Here is a 15,528-nt window from a genome sequence, read left to right as displayed (position 1 = left end):
GCCTATAAAGTTCCTCAGGGTTATAGGTACACACATAAAGGACAAGTGAAATGCGAGATGCTACGCGACTTTTGTAGATATCCGTATAGATTAAAATGTAAGCATATCTGTTCCATCATCTGTGCATCAGACAGACAACTGAAATTTGGACTGAAAAGTATTCTGTGGTGTTATATAGTTAATCAATGGGACATGGTCAGGGTCCATTTAGAAATGCCTGATATGAAAATGTAAATGTAATATTAATGTAAATCTAATCTAAAAAAACTGCTCCATATATACCCCTCTCATTTCTCTTAATAATTGAAATGATATGTGTGACTGGCCTCACTGGCTGAAATCCAATCCTTCAATCGATGCCGGGAGCACACTCCACATTTGGCATGTGTCCATATTTAACCAATGCTACGTAAGCAAGACAAGTTCAATAAAAGGGGTCGACCAACACAGAGCAGGGTAGTGGTAGAAGACTCTTGGAGACTACAGCTTGTGGTAAGCATATGTTCTACATATTTTAGAGAATGTATTAAATATTTGAGACAATACTTTTTGTTGAACAAATCTTTACAAACCTGCATTAATAACTGAAAATATATATGTTCCCAACAGGACTGTGGAATATATATCAGCATTTTCATATAGAGGGGGTCAGGTATGAACATCTTTCATTATACTAATTTGTATGTATGATATGTGAAACATTTCATTCAGTTGCAAAGTCATCCAATTTTGTCAAAAAAGCAGGTTAGTGTTAATCTAATCGCTATCAACTCAGTATGGAAAACTATTTGTAATTAGCAAAGGTGAAATCAATTTGAAAGAAATATGTTGACCATTTAATTGAACTTGGTAATTCTGTTTTGTTCAGTCAAATGACTTGAAGACATTTGTTTTAACAAAGATTAATATGATTACTCATATATATTATTACCTCGGAGAAGTAAACTTGCAGTTCCTTTGTAATTATCTAACAGACATAAGCCGCCACCATGAGTACAGACGCGGAGATGGCCACGTATGGCAAAGCTGCCGCTTACCTACGTAAGCCAGAGAGGGAGAGATTAGAGGCTCAAAGCGCACCATTTGATGCCAAGAGTGCCTGCTATGTGACCGATGTCAAGGAGCTGTACTTGAAGGCAACAATCATCAAGAAAGATGGTGCCAAAGTCACAGTCAAAGTCCTGGATACTCAGGAGGTTGGTATCATAAAGTCAGAGCCAACTGGGAATTCAATATGATCAGTTCTCATTGTGACAAATGTCATGTTTCAGGAGAAGACAGTTAAAGAAGATGATGTCACTCCAATGAATCCTCCCAAGTATGACAAGATTGAGGACATGGCCATGATGACCCATCTCAATGAAGCTGCTGTGCTGTATAACCTCAAAGAGCGTTATGCAGCATGGATGATCTACGTAAGACAATCTATCTAAGGAGAACGAGAACTATTGAAAATGACTTTACTTTTAGGAAACATAATGTTAACTGTTGAATCTCTATGATAACTTTCAGACCTACTCTGGACTGTTCTGTGCCACTGTGAACCCCTACAAGTGGCTCCCAGTGTACGATGGTGAATGTGTAGCTGCCTATAGAGGCAAGAAGCGTATGGAGGCTCCACCCCACATCTTCTCTGTCTCTGACAACGCTTATCAGTTCATGCTTACTGGTAAGTCATTATCACAACAATGTAGAGGATATCACTGTATGAGGTTTCTGTTGCAGTGAAACATAGTTCATTCTTTTGTTTCTTATTTAACAGATAGGGAGAACCAGTCAGTCTTGATCACGTAAGTTTGGTTCATTTACAATTGTTGACTTTGTTGAAGATAGTCAAATATCTTGATCAAATTATTATAAGTCTGTGTCTATGCCTAGTGGAGAATCTGGTGCTGGAAAGACTGTGAACACCAAGCGTGTCATCCAGTACTTTGCAACAATCTCAGTTGGTGGAGAAGGGAAGAAGAGGGACACATCAAAGGTATGTTCCTGATGATTACAATTCAGGGTTCTTTACCAATGGAACATTTTCCAAAGTAATTTTCTGATATCGCTTCTAATACTGGATTATAGGGGTCACTGGAGGATCAGATTATTGCAGCCAATCCCCTGCTGGAGGCCTACGGTAATGCCAAAACTGTGAGGAATGACAACTCTTCTCGCTTTGTAAGTATGAAACAATTTCTACACATGTGAGAGGCCTTGTAACTGATTGTCCATGTAGAGGGACATTAAGAATCTCTTTGTTCCAAACAGGGTAAATTCATCAGAATCCATTTCCACGCATCTGGCAAACTGGCTAGTGCTGATATTGAGACATGTAAGTAATAATACTCCTTGTACATACAAATGACTAAAATTGAAAATTGGCCTAGCTGTGACTTATAAACAATATTTGTAGATCTGCTGGAGAAGTCAAGAGTGACATTTCAGCTTCCTGCTGAAAGAGGCTACCACATCTTCTTCCAGATGATGACCGGCCACAAACCTGAGCTGCTTGGTAAACAGATTGAGATGTTGCTACATTTCACCTACTGTTTTCATATGATACTAAATTATTGACATTTTCAACCTTTTTTGATCACCAGATTTGGCACTCCTCACAACCAACCCCTACGACTTCCCCATGTGCAGCATGGGTCAGATCGCTGTGGCCAGCATTGATGACAAAGTTGAGCTGGAAGCCACTGATGTGAGTGATCTTCACGTCAAACTATTGAAATATATTTAGTGCAATACATGCAAAACTGCTCTTTTAAGTGCATTTTCTAAAGTGATTATGTTTTGTGTGGACACATCATTTGAATTCAGAATGCTATTGATATCCTGGGCTTTACAAATGAAGAGAAGATGAGCATCTACAAGATGACTGGTGCAGTGCTCCACCATGGTAGCATGAAGTTCAAACAAAAACAGCGTGAGGAGCAGGCTGAGCCTGATGGCACAGAGGGTGAGTAGCTTGGGAACAACTGTATTAAGATAAATAGAGTTCCTAATCACACTGGTTTCTGTTCAAATAATGATGGAAATCACTGAATTATTTCCAGAGGCTGACAAGGTTGCTTACTTGCTGGGTCTGAACTCCGCTGACATGCTGAAAGCTCTGTGCTATCCCAGAGTGAAGGTCGGAAATGAGTATGTCACCAAGGGACAGACTGTACCTCAGGTAAACATGAATTATCCATATTCAATATCCTACTATTTGAAAAAATATTAGTTATATTAGTTCTACTAAAATAATGTATTACAGGGTTCACTCGATACAATAAAAGCCATGTAAGTGTACAATGTTACTACTTAAAGTTGTATCTATTGAATGCTGAATCTAGGGGGGGGGGTCCTGTATCGATGTGAGGGTCCCTACAGAGGATGTCATATGTGTACAAATTGTAAAGCCCTCCGAGGCAAATTTGTGATTGTAGGCTATAAAAAATGAATTGAATTGAATCTTAGATGCATTTTTTTCATTTAGGATTTTTTTTGTGTCATATATCTCATTAGAATGACTATATAACAGGGGTCTCAAACTCAAGGCCCGCGGGCCGAATCCGGCCCGCCACATCATTTTATGTGGCCCGCGAATTTGCCAGAAAAAAAAAAAAAAGTAAAAAAATAATAATAATAATAATAATTTATTAAAAGTTAGACTTGATAATAAAAATATCCCCATAGTCCAAATTATGAGATAGAAAGTCATAATATAATTCTGAGATAGAAAGTCAAGATTATGATAGAAAGTCAAAATTATGATAGAAAGTCAATATTATGAGCTGGAAAGTCGAAGTTATGAGATAGAAAGTCATAATTATTACACACAGTCATAGAAGCAGCTCTTTGGCTGGTTAATGTACATGTTACATCGAAATGTATTGTGAGTACATGGAAGACTACTTTAAACATCTTTTCATGTGTCTTTACAACACATGAAATACTTCATGTGGGATTGTGAAATCGCACCCTTGAAAGGATTTTAAGCTTTGAACAAAGTTATTGTAATAACTTGTGTTTGATATTTGTCTTTGCTATTTTCTTTAATAGTTTGATCCTTGATAGAGGAATGTGGGTTTCCTAACCCTAAATTAAAAGGATTTAACTTATAATAACAGAAATGTGCTTAAATATTTAATTAAAAAAAAAAGAAATTTAATTTAATTTTAATTTTAATTTTAATTTTAATTTAAAAATATAAAAATATAAAAATATAAAAATATAAAAATATAAAAATATAAAAATATAAAAATATAAAAATATAAAAATATAAAAATATATATTTTTACATTTATATATCTGCATGTACAATATTTTTACACTTGAATAAACAATAAGCAAATGCAGAGACAGTTATTTACCAATATGTTAGGAGTAGTTACATTTACACAGTCTTACATTTACAACCGGCCCTTTGAGGGCGACCGTGATGCTGATGTGGCCTAGAGTGAAGATGAGTTTGAGACCCCTGCAATACAAGAACACCAATTATCTATTATTTTACAAAACGGTTAATTTATCAAATCACATCGTTATTTCATTCAGGTGGGTAACTCAGTGCCTGCCCTGGCCAAGTCTATCTATGAGAAGATGTTCTTGTGGATGGTCATCCGTATCAACCAGATGTTGGACACTAAACAAGCAAGGCAGTACTACATTGGTGTCCTGGATATCGCTGGGTTTGAAATCTTTGACGTGAGCTTAAATTCCAAAAATTCAGCAGCCAATGCTTTTAATGACATAATCATTCTTATTAACAGAAAGAGGTTATGTGTCCTTTCAGTTCAACACATTGGAGCAACTGTGCATCAACTTCACCAATGAGAAACTGCAACAGTTCTTCAATCACACCATGTTTGTCCTGGAGCAAGAGGAGTACAAGAAGGAGGGTATTATCTGGGAGTTCATTGACTTTGGCATGGACTTGGCTGCCTGCATCGAGCTGATTGAAAGGGTAATCAATTAATTCTATGATATCATTTTCCTTAATTTGACTTAATGTATCACTTAATGACAAACTTCTTCCCACTTTTTTCAAGCCCATGGGCATCTTCTCCATCCTTGAAGAGGAGTGCATGTTCCCCAAGGCAACAGACACATCCTTCAAGAACAAGCTGTATGACCAGCATCTTGGCAAAAACAAAGCATTTGAAAAGCCAAAGCCCGCCAAAGGCAAGGCTGAGGCCCACTTCTCCCTGGTGCACTATGCTGGTACCGTGGACTACAATATCGGTGGCTGGCTGGACAAGAACAAGGATCCATTGAATGAGTCTGTCATTCAGCTCTACCAGAAATCCAATGTGAAACTGCTGCCTATTCTGTATCCACCTGTAGTTGAAGGTATGATAGTAGCTACAGTGAACCAAAACACATTTTAATGTTATAGATACTGTATATTTTGAACTGTAGCATGTGTTCAAGTAAATTTTATGTCGTTCTAAAAAAATATGTCTACTTCAAATTATCAACAGAGGTTGGTGGCAGCAAGAAGGGAGGCAAGAAGAAGGGTGGTTCTATGCAGACTGTGTCTTCACAGTTTAGGGTAAGGTTTGACATTGCAAACGTATCTTATATATCTTAGTTTATATTCAAACTCACAATTGTTATATCTGGATCTACAGGAGAACTTGGGCAAGCTGATGACTAACTTGAGGGCCACCCATCCTCACTTTGTGCGCTGCTTGATTCCCAATGAGTCAAAGACTCCAGGTACATAGAGAACATAATCTCAAGAGTCTTTGAGGAGTGGTTTGCTTTTTTTGGTATGGTTCACATAGTTCTAAAGATTAAAAAATGTCTTTTTTCCAGGTCTGATGGAGAACTTCCTGGTCATCCACCAGCTCAGGTGTAACGGTGTGCTGGAGGGTATCAGAATCTGCAGGAAAGGTTTCCCCAGCAGAATTATCTATGCTGACTTCAAGCAGAGGTATCAATGGATATTTTCATAGAATGTTAATGTGGACCATTGAAATAAAAAGGTCACAAAATGACCATTAACTCTCTCATTAAAGGTACAAGGTGCTGAATGCCAGTGTCATCCCCGACGGCCAGTTCATGGACAACAAGAAGGCTTCAGAGAAGCTGCTTGGGTCAATTGATGTCCCACATGATGAGTACAAATTTGGACACACCAAGGTAAGCACTTTCCTTTCCTTATTTAACGGAATAATAATTACCAAGGAGGTTAAGTTGTTTAGTTCAGTATGTAGTATGATTGTTGTTTGCATCTTTTGTCTGTCTGTCTACGGCTAATCTCGCATTCTGCTGGACCCATCAGCCTAATGTTTTTTTAATGCTAATTTATGACTGTATGCTCAAGGACCGAGGTCATGGTTCCAGTGGTTTCTCCTCACTACTGTTAACCTGCCGGTAGTGGCCACAAGTGATCAACAATTGCGTCAGTTTGGACTCTTCAATCAAACATTACAGCAATGATCATATACGAACAGGGTTAGAGACTAAAGGCGTCCTGTTGTTGCAGTAAACCGCAGTCATCTTCGCAAATGAAAAACTCAATTGAGCGTGGACTCAGGCAGAGCGGGTCTTCTCATGTCAGCAGGAGGACATTTCATTAGTTGTTAGCTGTTAGTAGATGACAGCAGATAACACATTTTTTAGCTGCGATTCTGGGACAGCTGCATAGATAAAAATGACAGCATATGAACGTGTCAGTGAAAAATGCATCCGACACAGGTTAGGTAAAGAAAATAAGTAATTGTTGTATTTATTCAATCAACCATTACAGAAGTGGTCGTTGCAGACAGACCATGCTGAGTTTTAGATGATGTGAAGTATTCACTTCCTCAGTTCATCCTACCTGTCATTTATTTGTTGTTTGTTTAGGTGTTCTTCAAGGCCGGTCTGCTGGGTACCCTTGAGGAGATGAGAGATGAAAAACTGGCATCACTGGTCACAATGACTCAAGCTTTGGCCCGTGGTTACGTCATGAGAAAGGAGTTTGTGAAGATGACTGAGAGGAGGCATGTTGAAAATAACTCATTCTGAATGATGGTATGAAAAATCACAAACAACATTGTCCATAACAGCTACTTCTTGTCTGCAGGGAAGCCGTCTATTCCATCCAGTACAATATCCGCTCATTCATGAATGTGAAACACTGGCCATGGATGAAGGTGTACTACAAGATCAAGCCTCTGCTGAAGACTGCTGAAACTGAGAAGGAGCTGGCAAACATGAAGGAGAACTATGATAAGATGAAAACTGACTTGGCTGCTGCCCTGTCCAAGAAGAAGGAGCTGGAGGAAAAGATGGTTTCCCTTCTGCAGGAGAAAAATGATCTGCAGCTGCAAATAGCATCTGTGAGTACACATCAACAGACAGTTGTGCTTTTTCATGTTGTTCATTGTTGGTGTTCTGACATCTATTTGCATTAAATGGATTAGGAAGGAGATAATCTCTCAGATGCTGAGGAGAGATGTGAGGGTCTTATCAAGGGCAAGATTCAGATGGAGGCCAAATTCAAAGAGACAAGTGAGAGACTGGAGGATGAAGAGGAAATCAACGCTGAGCTCACTGCCAAAAAGAGAAAGCTGGAGGATGAATGCTCTGAGCTCAAGAAGGATATTGATGACCTGGAGCTTACCTTGGCCAAAGTGGAGAAGGAGAAACATGCCACTGAGAACAAGGTTTGTAAATAATAATCTGACCATCATATCAAGTAAAATGATAATGATTAGCGCTTATTCACGAGATCTTTCTTGCACACTTAGGTCAAGAACCTGACCGAGGAGATGGCCTCTCAGGATGAGAGCCTTGCTAAGTTGACCAAGGAAAAGAAAGCCCTTCAGGAGGCTCATCAGCAGACTCTTGATGACCTGCAGGCGGAAGAAGACAAAGTCAACACTCTGACCAAGTCCAAGACCAAGCTTGAGCAGCAAGTGGACGATGTAAGTTTACAAATACACCGTGATTGAAGAAGCAAAATTGTTCTTGGTCGTGATGATTACAATGTGAACAAATATTATTTCTTCAGCTTGAGGGTTCTCTGGAGCAAGAGAAGAAGCTGCGAATGGACCTTGAGAGAGCCAAGAGGAAGCTCGAGGGTGATCTGAAACTGGCTCAGGAAACCATTATGGACCTTGAGAATGAAAAGCAGCAGTCTGATGAGAAAATTAAAAAGTAATGTACTTTTTTGAGTTTGTACAACAACCATTCTTTTGAAAAAGAATGTCAACTGCATGAACTATATGTATTTTATCTTTAATTCTCACAGGAAGGACTTTGAAACCAGTCAGCTCCTTAGCAAGATTGAAGATGAGCAGTCAATGGGTGCTCAGCTTCAGAAGAAGATCAAGGAGCTTCAGGTGACATATTTTGTTACAGAAAACATTACTGCACCCATTTCCTAATGTGTGTATCAAAAGTGAAAGTTTACTGAAAGAAATTACACCTACATTCAACAGGCCCGCATTGAGGAACTGGAAGAAGAGATTGAGGCTGAGCGTGCTGCTCGTGCCAAGGTGGAGAAGCAGAGAGCTGACCTCTCCAGGGAACTTGAGGAGATCAGTGAGAGGCTGGAGGAGGCTGGTGGTGCCACCTCTGCTCAGATTGAGATGAACAAGAAGCGTGAGGCTGAGTTCCAGAAGCTCCGTCGAGACCTTGAGGAGTCCACTCTGCAGCATGAAGCCACTGCCGCTGCTCTTCGCAAGAAGCAGGCTGACAGCGTTGCTGAGCTGGGAGAGCAGATTGACAACCTTCAGCGTGTTAAGCAGAAGCTTGAGAAGGAAAAGAGTGAATACAAGATGGAGATCGATGACCTCTCCAGCAACATGGAGGCTGTGGCTAAAGCAAAGGTACACAATGCATTACATGCTATTTTAGTAATGTCGATAATATAGCATGTAATATTATGAATGAAATCTGATCAATGATCTCATCTCTCTTTTACTCATTAGGGAAATCTTGAAAAGATGTGCCGTACTCTTGAGGACCAATATAGCGAACTGAAGACCAAAAATGATGAAAATGTTCGTCAGATCAATGACACAAGTTCACAGAAAGCCCGTCTCCTGACAGAAAATGGTATCTACAAGTTATCATTGAAAGTTTTGTTGTGCATGTTATTGAGAAACGTAAGATGAACTAATGTATCATGACATTTTTCACACAAGGTGAGTTCAGCCGTCAAATTGAAGAGAAAGAATCGCTTGTCTCCCAGCTGACCAGAGGCAAACAGGCCTTCACACAGCAGATTGAAGAGCTGAAGAGACAGACTGAAGAGGAGGCTAAGGTAAGAAACCATTAAGTAAGTGTACATTGGAATTATCCGAGTTGGAATTTAGAAATTTTGTAAATTCATGAATCATTTTTATAAACAGGCCAAGAATGCTCTTGCCCATGGACTGCAATCAGCTCGCCATGACTGTGATCTGCTGAGAGAGCAGTTTGAGGAGGAGCAGGAGGCCAAGGCTGAGCTGCAGCGTGGAATGTCCAAGGCCAACAGTGAGGTGGCTCAGTGGAGATCTAAGTATGAGACTGATGCTATTCAGCGCACTGAGGAGCTTGAGGAATCCAAGTGAGTAACATTCAAACAATTGGATAGCCAATTCAGAAGTTTAGCATTTTAGGGATTCTTAACTGGCAACTGCATTACTTGTATCAATAATTGAATTTAAATGCATTTATATATTTTACATGCAGTTAATATCATATTTTGCGGCAAACATTTTAGATTACAGCACTGCTTTCATATGTTTATCCAAGGTCTCAGATGATGCATTTGTTTGTATTTCATACATATCTGGAAAAAGGTTTTTGTAACGATTTGTATTTCACTGAGCGACAAATTCTTTTTCAAACAGGAAAAAGCTTGCCCAGCGCCTTCAGGAGGCTGAGGAGCAGATTGAGGCAGTGAATTCCAAATGTGCTTCTCTTGAGAAAACCAAACAGAGGCTCCAGAGTGAGGTGGAGGACCTCATGATTGATGTGGAGAGGGCCAACAGTCTCGCAGCCAACCTTGACAAGAAGCAGAGGAACTTTGACAAGGTAGCATTGTTTACTTTGTGTGGCCAAGCCATACCAACTATAACATAGATATATATATTTGTCTTTATAGTGCTACACAACCAACTGAACTGTAGTAATTGTGCTATTCAGGTGTTGGCAGAGTGGAAACAGAAGTATGAGGAGGGTCAGGCAGAGCTTGAGGGAGCACAGAAGGAGGCTCGTTCTCTCAGCACTGAGCTGTTCAAGATGAAGAACTCTTATGAGGAAGCTCTGGATCACCTGGAAACCATGAAGCGTGAAAACAAGAACCTGCAACGTGAGTTCAACATAATGTAAAATGTTCATTGTATTCAACACGTGTATGTGTTAGAATACAGTATTTATATGTACACTTCAAGGCTTAACAATATTAAACAAATGTATCTATCTGCAGAGGAGATCTCAGATCTGACTGAACAGATAGGTGAGACTGGCAAGAGCATCCATGAGCTGGAGAAGTCCAAGAAGCAGGTGGAGACAGAGAAGTGTGAGATCCAGACAGCTCTTGAAGAGGCTGAGGTACATATTTTTTTCCTGGAGAGAACTTCTGAAAAAAATTGCAAATAGTAAAAAAAAGCATAAATGGATTGAAGGCAGTGATGAATATTTCATTCTTTGATATCGTCAGGGAACTCTGGAACACGAAGAGTCTAAGATCCTGCGTGTCCAGTTGGAGCTCAACCAGATCAAGGGTGAGGTGGACAGGAAGCTGGCAGAGAAAGATGAGGAGATGGAGCAGATCAAGAGGAACAGCCAGAGAGTGATTGACTCAATGCAGAGCACTCTGGACTCTGAGGTCAGGAGCAGGAACGATGCCCTGAGGATCAAGAAGAAGATGGAGGGAGACCTGAATGAGATGGAGGTCCAGCTGAGCCACGCCAATCGCCAGGCTGCTGAGTCCCAGAAGCAGCTGAGGAATGTGCAGGCACAGTTTAAGGTATTGTAAGACACAGAGTTGTTCCACAGTCTACGGTCAGTACAGGGACATTTTGGCATTCATGGGAATATTTTCATGACATTTTTTCACTAGGATGCACAACTGCACCTTGACGATGCTGTTAGAGCCCAGGAAGACTTCAAGGAACAAGCTGCCATGGTGGATCGCAGGAACGGTCTCATGGTAGCTGAAATTGAGGAACTTAGAGCTGCTCTGGAGCAAACAGAGAGATGCCGGAAAATGGCAGAGCAGGAGCTGGTGGACGCCAGTGAGCGTGTTGGACTTCTGCACTCTCAGGTGAACAAACTCCTTTCATTTCTTCAATAATTCAATGATGAGATTTACTATAATGTAAAAATGAGACATGTGATGATTTAACTGAGAAAATATTTTTATCTTTTAGAACACAAGCCTCATGAACACCAAGAAGAAGCTTGAAACTGATCTGGTCCAGGTCCAGGGTGAAGTGGATGACACTGTTCAGGAAGCAAGGAATGCAGAGGAGAAGGCCAAGAAGGCCATCACTGATGTGGGTTTAAATTGTGTTCTTACTTTTACTCCAATGTGTTTTTTAAAGATATTGCTAAATAACATCTTATGCTGTCTCCCCTAGGCTGCTATGATGGCTGAAGAGCTGAAGAAGGAGCAGGACACTAGTTCTCACCTGGAGAGGATGAAGAAGAACCTGGAGGTTGGTGTCAAGGACCTGCAGCACCGCCTGGATGAGGCTGAGAACCTGGCCATGAAGGGTGGCAAGAAGCAGCTCCAGAAACTTGAGTCTAGGGTAAGAAAGTCATGTTAAGGTTTACAAAGCTGAAGCAAGACATTGAAACAATATGGAAACTTACTTATTTTCTTATTGTGTTTTGAAGGTGCGTGAGCTGGAGACAGAGGTTGAGGCTGAGCAGAGACGTGGAGTAGATGCTGTTAAGGGTGTCCGCAAATATGAGAGGAGAGTGAAGGAGCTCACCTATCAGGTACAGTCACTTTGATAGTTAAAATGTACAGGACAAAATTATCCAATATACTTACCATCAAAGACATTTTAACTTGCACATCTACATTGTCTATTACAGACTGAAGAGGACAAGAAAAATGGCTCCAGGCTGCAGGATCTGGTTGACAAGTTGCAACTCAAGGTGAAGGCCTACAAGAGGCAGTCTGAGGAAGCGGTAAGGATAACATATTTATTTTAAACAATGCAAACGTAATACAATTATACAGTGGCGGGCCGTGCATTTTATTCCTGGCCCTTCACTGCTGTCCTGCAGCTGAAATGTCACCTTACAACCTCATGATGGTGCCACAGCTACAGTTATTATTTGTTTGTAGTCATATATATAGTCTGTGACTATATATAGTCTGTGACTATATATGTATTCGTATTAAACCGTTCGGTACGGGGTTTACAAACCGAATAATACGTTTGAATAATACTAGTGCATTTGGAAAATGCAGAAGCTTGAATTGTGGGAAATATAATGTTTTCTGCGCTCATGTAGGACAGTGGTTCTCAACTGGTCTGGCTGCGGGACTCACCATCACCCCTTAATGACAAGCCTCGACTTATTTTCTCTTTTGGAGACTGTCTTATCATTTTACTTTCACAACTCGCATAATAGTTGTACTGCTCTGGTATCTCTTTCCTCGTCTCAGCCCCAGGAAATTTGTCAGAATGCCCATATTTGATTGGCTGAGCTGCATCACGTGATGTGATTTACAACAAATTGGTCGGTGTTTTTCCTGCACCGCTGAACAAGTGCCGTAAATGCTGGAATAATTCCGCTGCATAAAAAATATCCCTCTAAAATAAAAGCACAAGATTTTTTTATTTTCTTTTGTCAGGCAAAGGCCCACTGAAAACGGGTCCGCGACCCACCAGTTGAGAATCACTGATGTAGGAGACAACAGAACCGGAACAAAAAAAAACACAACAAAAAACAGCTGGGGCTCCGCAAGTGTTCTGGGAGGCTATGCTAACTAGCTTAATGGGAAAACAACAGCAGCAACATGCATTCTGCTACACACTCAAGGGCCATTCAGATATTAGATGTAAAAAAACAAACGCAGTTGACTTACCAAACTCCATGCTCCTTTCTTTGTTGACAAAGACTTTCATCCCAGTTAAATCCCAACTCACAAATCCGTTTCTCCTCCTTCAGCCATTGAGTGTTAAAAAACAAAGCTCGGTAAAAAAAAACAAATAATCTACACCAAGCAAAATGCTAAAAATGTCATAATTTCTTCCATATCTTTCAATTTGAACTCTCACTACTCCGACTAAGCCTCTGATGGCTATTTTAAATTTTGTTTCACGATAGTCACCTGCTCGCCCACTGACCAATCACAGCACATGCTGCACCTCACTGCAGAGCTGCACATGGAAACTGAGCTGCACGTAATGCTGACGTAGTTGTAGGCCAGCTAGCAGGCTCTGGCACGTCAAAGAATACGCCCAACATGTCAAACTAAAGATCTGATTGGTTGAACACGATGACAATCAACAATATCGTCCCCATTCACTTTAATCTGCACTGGATGCACCTGAGACTCTGCAGGCCTCTGCCTCTCTTCTTACCTAGAGACACAGAGGTGAAATCTGATTGGATGAAAGCTCTACTTAAAACAAGCTGTACTGGAAGCAGAGCAACTGAGGAAGACAGTAGCTGTGCAATGAGAAAATAAGATAATGGGAAAAATATTTTTATAAATTACAATACATGTCGTGTATTTAAGAAAAAATATTAAATTATAAAATAGCTATAACTTTGTGATTCTGTTTAGGCAGGCAGAGAAGGCCTTGCAGGCGCTGACGGCCCACCACTGCTATTATAATTATTTCATGTACACTAGACATTTGACCTTTTTAAACATTTATATATATATTTTTTATGTATGCTGTATTTTTCTTGTATTCCAGGAGGAGCAGGCCAATGTCCATCTGTCCAAGTGCAGGAAGGTCCAGCATGAGCTGGAGGAGGCTGAGGAGCGTGCTGACATTGCAGAGTCCCAGGTCAACAAGCTGAGAGCAAAGAGCCGTGACTCTGGCAAGGTAAACTATATGTCAGTTTAGTGAAAAATCACCAAAATGTTAATCATCATTCTTTGATATATCTCTCAATATGTTAGAGCAGATTATTTACAGTATTATATTGACCTTAAATTCAAAGACTATAAAATGAACTGATCAAAATGTTTGTCCCCTTAAGTTTATTAAAACTCACACAAACCATTTATTTGTTTTTTACAGGGAAAAGAAGTAGCTGAATAAAGCATATTGAATGTTTCATTGTGTTGAATCATAAAATATGATATAATTCATGCTGAAACAATAAAGGTTTAGTTGTTGATCTGAAATTCTGTCTGTAATACTTGTATCACTTTGTTTCAAAGGAAGTTGTGTGAGATTTGTGTGAAATAATCTTTAAGGGTAACCAAGATTTTTACAGTCGTTAACTAACACCAACTGATTTTGTTGGAGCAAAATAAAATAAACTGTTCATAATTTATACAACATTTGACATTGTTAAAGCCTCTTGAGATGGGATCACTGTAGCAATTGTAACTTACAAAGTTTTTAGCCAACCAGTGACCAAAAATCCTAGAAACGTCCTTAATATTTGAGGTGAAGGTGGTATTGGCAGCTGACAAGGAAACAAACAAAAGTGTCACTTAAGTCACTTTAATCCTAACCTGGACAACAGGAACAGTAATAGATACATTAATTGCATAATCTAAGACGGGCTCTCACTTGCGGGCTATTTATGGAAGCCACAGGAAGTACTAGACAGCCTGATACATTTTGCATACTCATATTTGGCTCTGATCAGAGAGCAGTCAGCCGCACTTGTTCATAAAATCAACAAATGTTGTCACTATATATTAAATCAAATATGTATATATATATATACAGTATATATGAACCAGACCCTCCTCAAAAACAGTGTGCAGGCACATACATTCAAACATATATTCAAAGATAAATATTAATTGGTTGGAAGTGTGAAGTGAATGACTTGGGGACACATTATTTTCAAAGAAAATTAAATTCGGAATTTAAATCATTCTTAATAACAAGGTTTTTTTCAGATTGCAAACTACAAAACCATGTCACTTTTTTTGGTGACAATTTAGAGTGTTTTTCACACTGCAAGTTCAACACTATTGCCCGTGACATTTAAAAATGTTATTGCTCAACAAATGGAATGAGGTTGACATTCAATATGCACTGCAAGGAGCCACAAATGGAGTTGAAGCTATGTCTGCAGAGTCAGTAGAAATGTTAATAGCTTGACATATGAGTGTGAAAAGCAGACATATCTCTTACACTAAACAAAAATAGCAGCAATTTTCCAGTATTTATTTCTTGTGAAACTATTTATATAAACAGTACTGCTGAAATAATTTAATTTTGAAGTTTTTTTCTCCATTTAGTATTTTTTAATCAAACAAATTAAACAACATGTGAGATAGATTAGAATACATGTTTATCCTAAAATTAAAGTTGTATATTGTAAGTGGGGATTATCACAAATTGAGGATGTGCCTTTACTGACGGAAACCTGAAACCTGAACCATGAGATGTACATACCAGCAAC

The 15,528-nt window shown here is 39.5% G+C and overlaps 1 protein-coding gene across 1 annotated transcript; it reads left to right on the top strand.

Moving 5' to 3' along the window:
* Positions 1-989: 989 nt before the first annotated feature.
* LOC142938819 (myosin heavy chain, fast skeletal muscle-like) lies at positions 990-14,287 on the top strand. The gene is made up of 39 exons (XM_076082228.1): positions 990-1,196; positions 1,272-1,415; positions 1,513-1,669; positions 1,763-1,790; positions 1,879-1,981; positions 2,074-2,166; positions 2,257-2,320; positions 2,402-2,500; positions 2,589-2,692; positions 2,812-2,950; positions 3,048-3,166; positions 4,534-4,683; positions 4,772-4,942; positions 5,028-5,328; positions 5,460-5,530; positions 5,610-5,697; positions 5,797-5,914; positions 6,000-6,123; positions 6,832-6,968; positions 7,052-7,307; positions 7,392-7,634; positions 7,719-7,895; positions 7,982-8,127; positions 8,222-8,312; positions 8,412-8,801; positions 8,904-9,030; positions 9,120-9,238; positions 9,327-9,523; positions 9,810-9,993; positions 10,105-10,270; positions 10,388-10,512; positions 10,622-10,930; positions 11,024-11,227; positions 11,334-11,459; positions 11,544-11,714; positions 11,803-11,907; positions 12,007-12,102; positions 13,851-13,982; positions 14,181-14,287. The coding sequence occupies exons 1-39, from the start codon at positions 990-992 to the stop codon at positions 14,199-14,201; spliced, it is 5,802 nt and encodes a 1,933-aa protein (XP_075938343.1). The 3' UTR covers positions 14,202-14,287.
* The last annotated feature ends 1,241 nt before the right edge of the window (positions 14,288-15,528 follow it).

The sequence above is a fragment of the Anarhichas minor genome, unplaced genomic scaffold (genome assembly GCF_050575085.1).
Source record: "Anarhichas minor isolate MPS153535 unplaced genomic scaffold, ASM5057508v1 ptg000090l, whole genome shotgun sequence".
Taxonomy (NCBI): Eukaryota; Metazoa; Chordata; class Actinopteri; order Perciformes; family Anarhichadidae; genus Anarhichas; species Anarhichas minor.
Note: the sequence above shows the minus strand (reverse complement) of the source record. Positions and strands in the feature narration are given on the sequence as shown.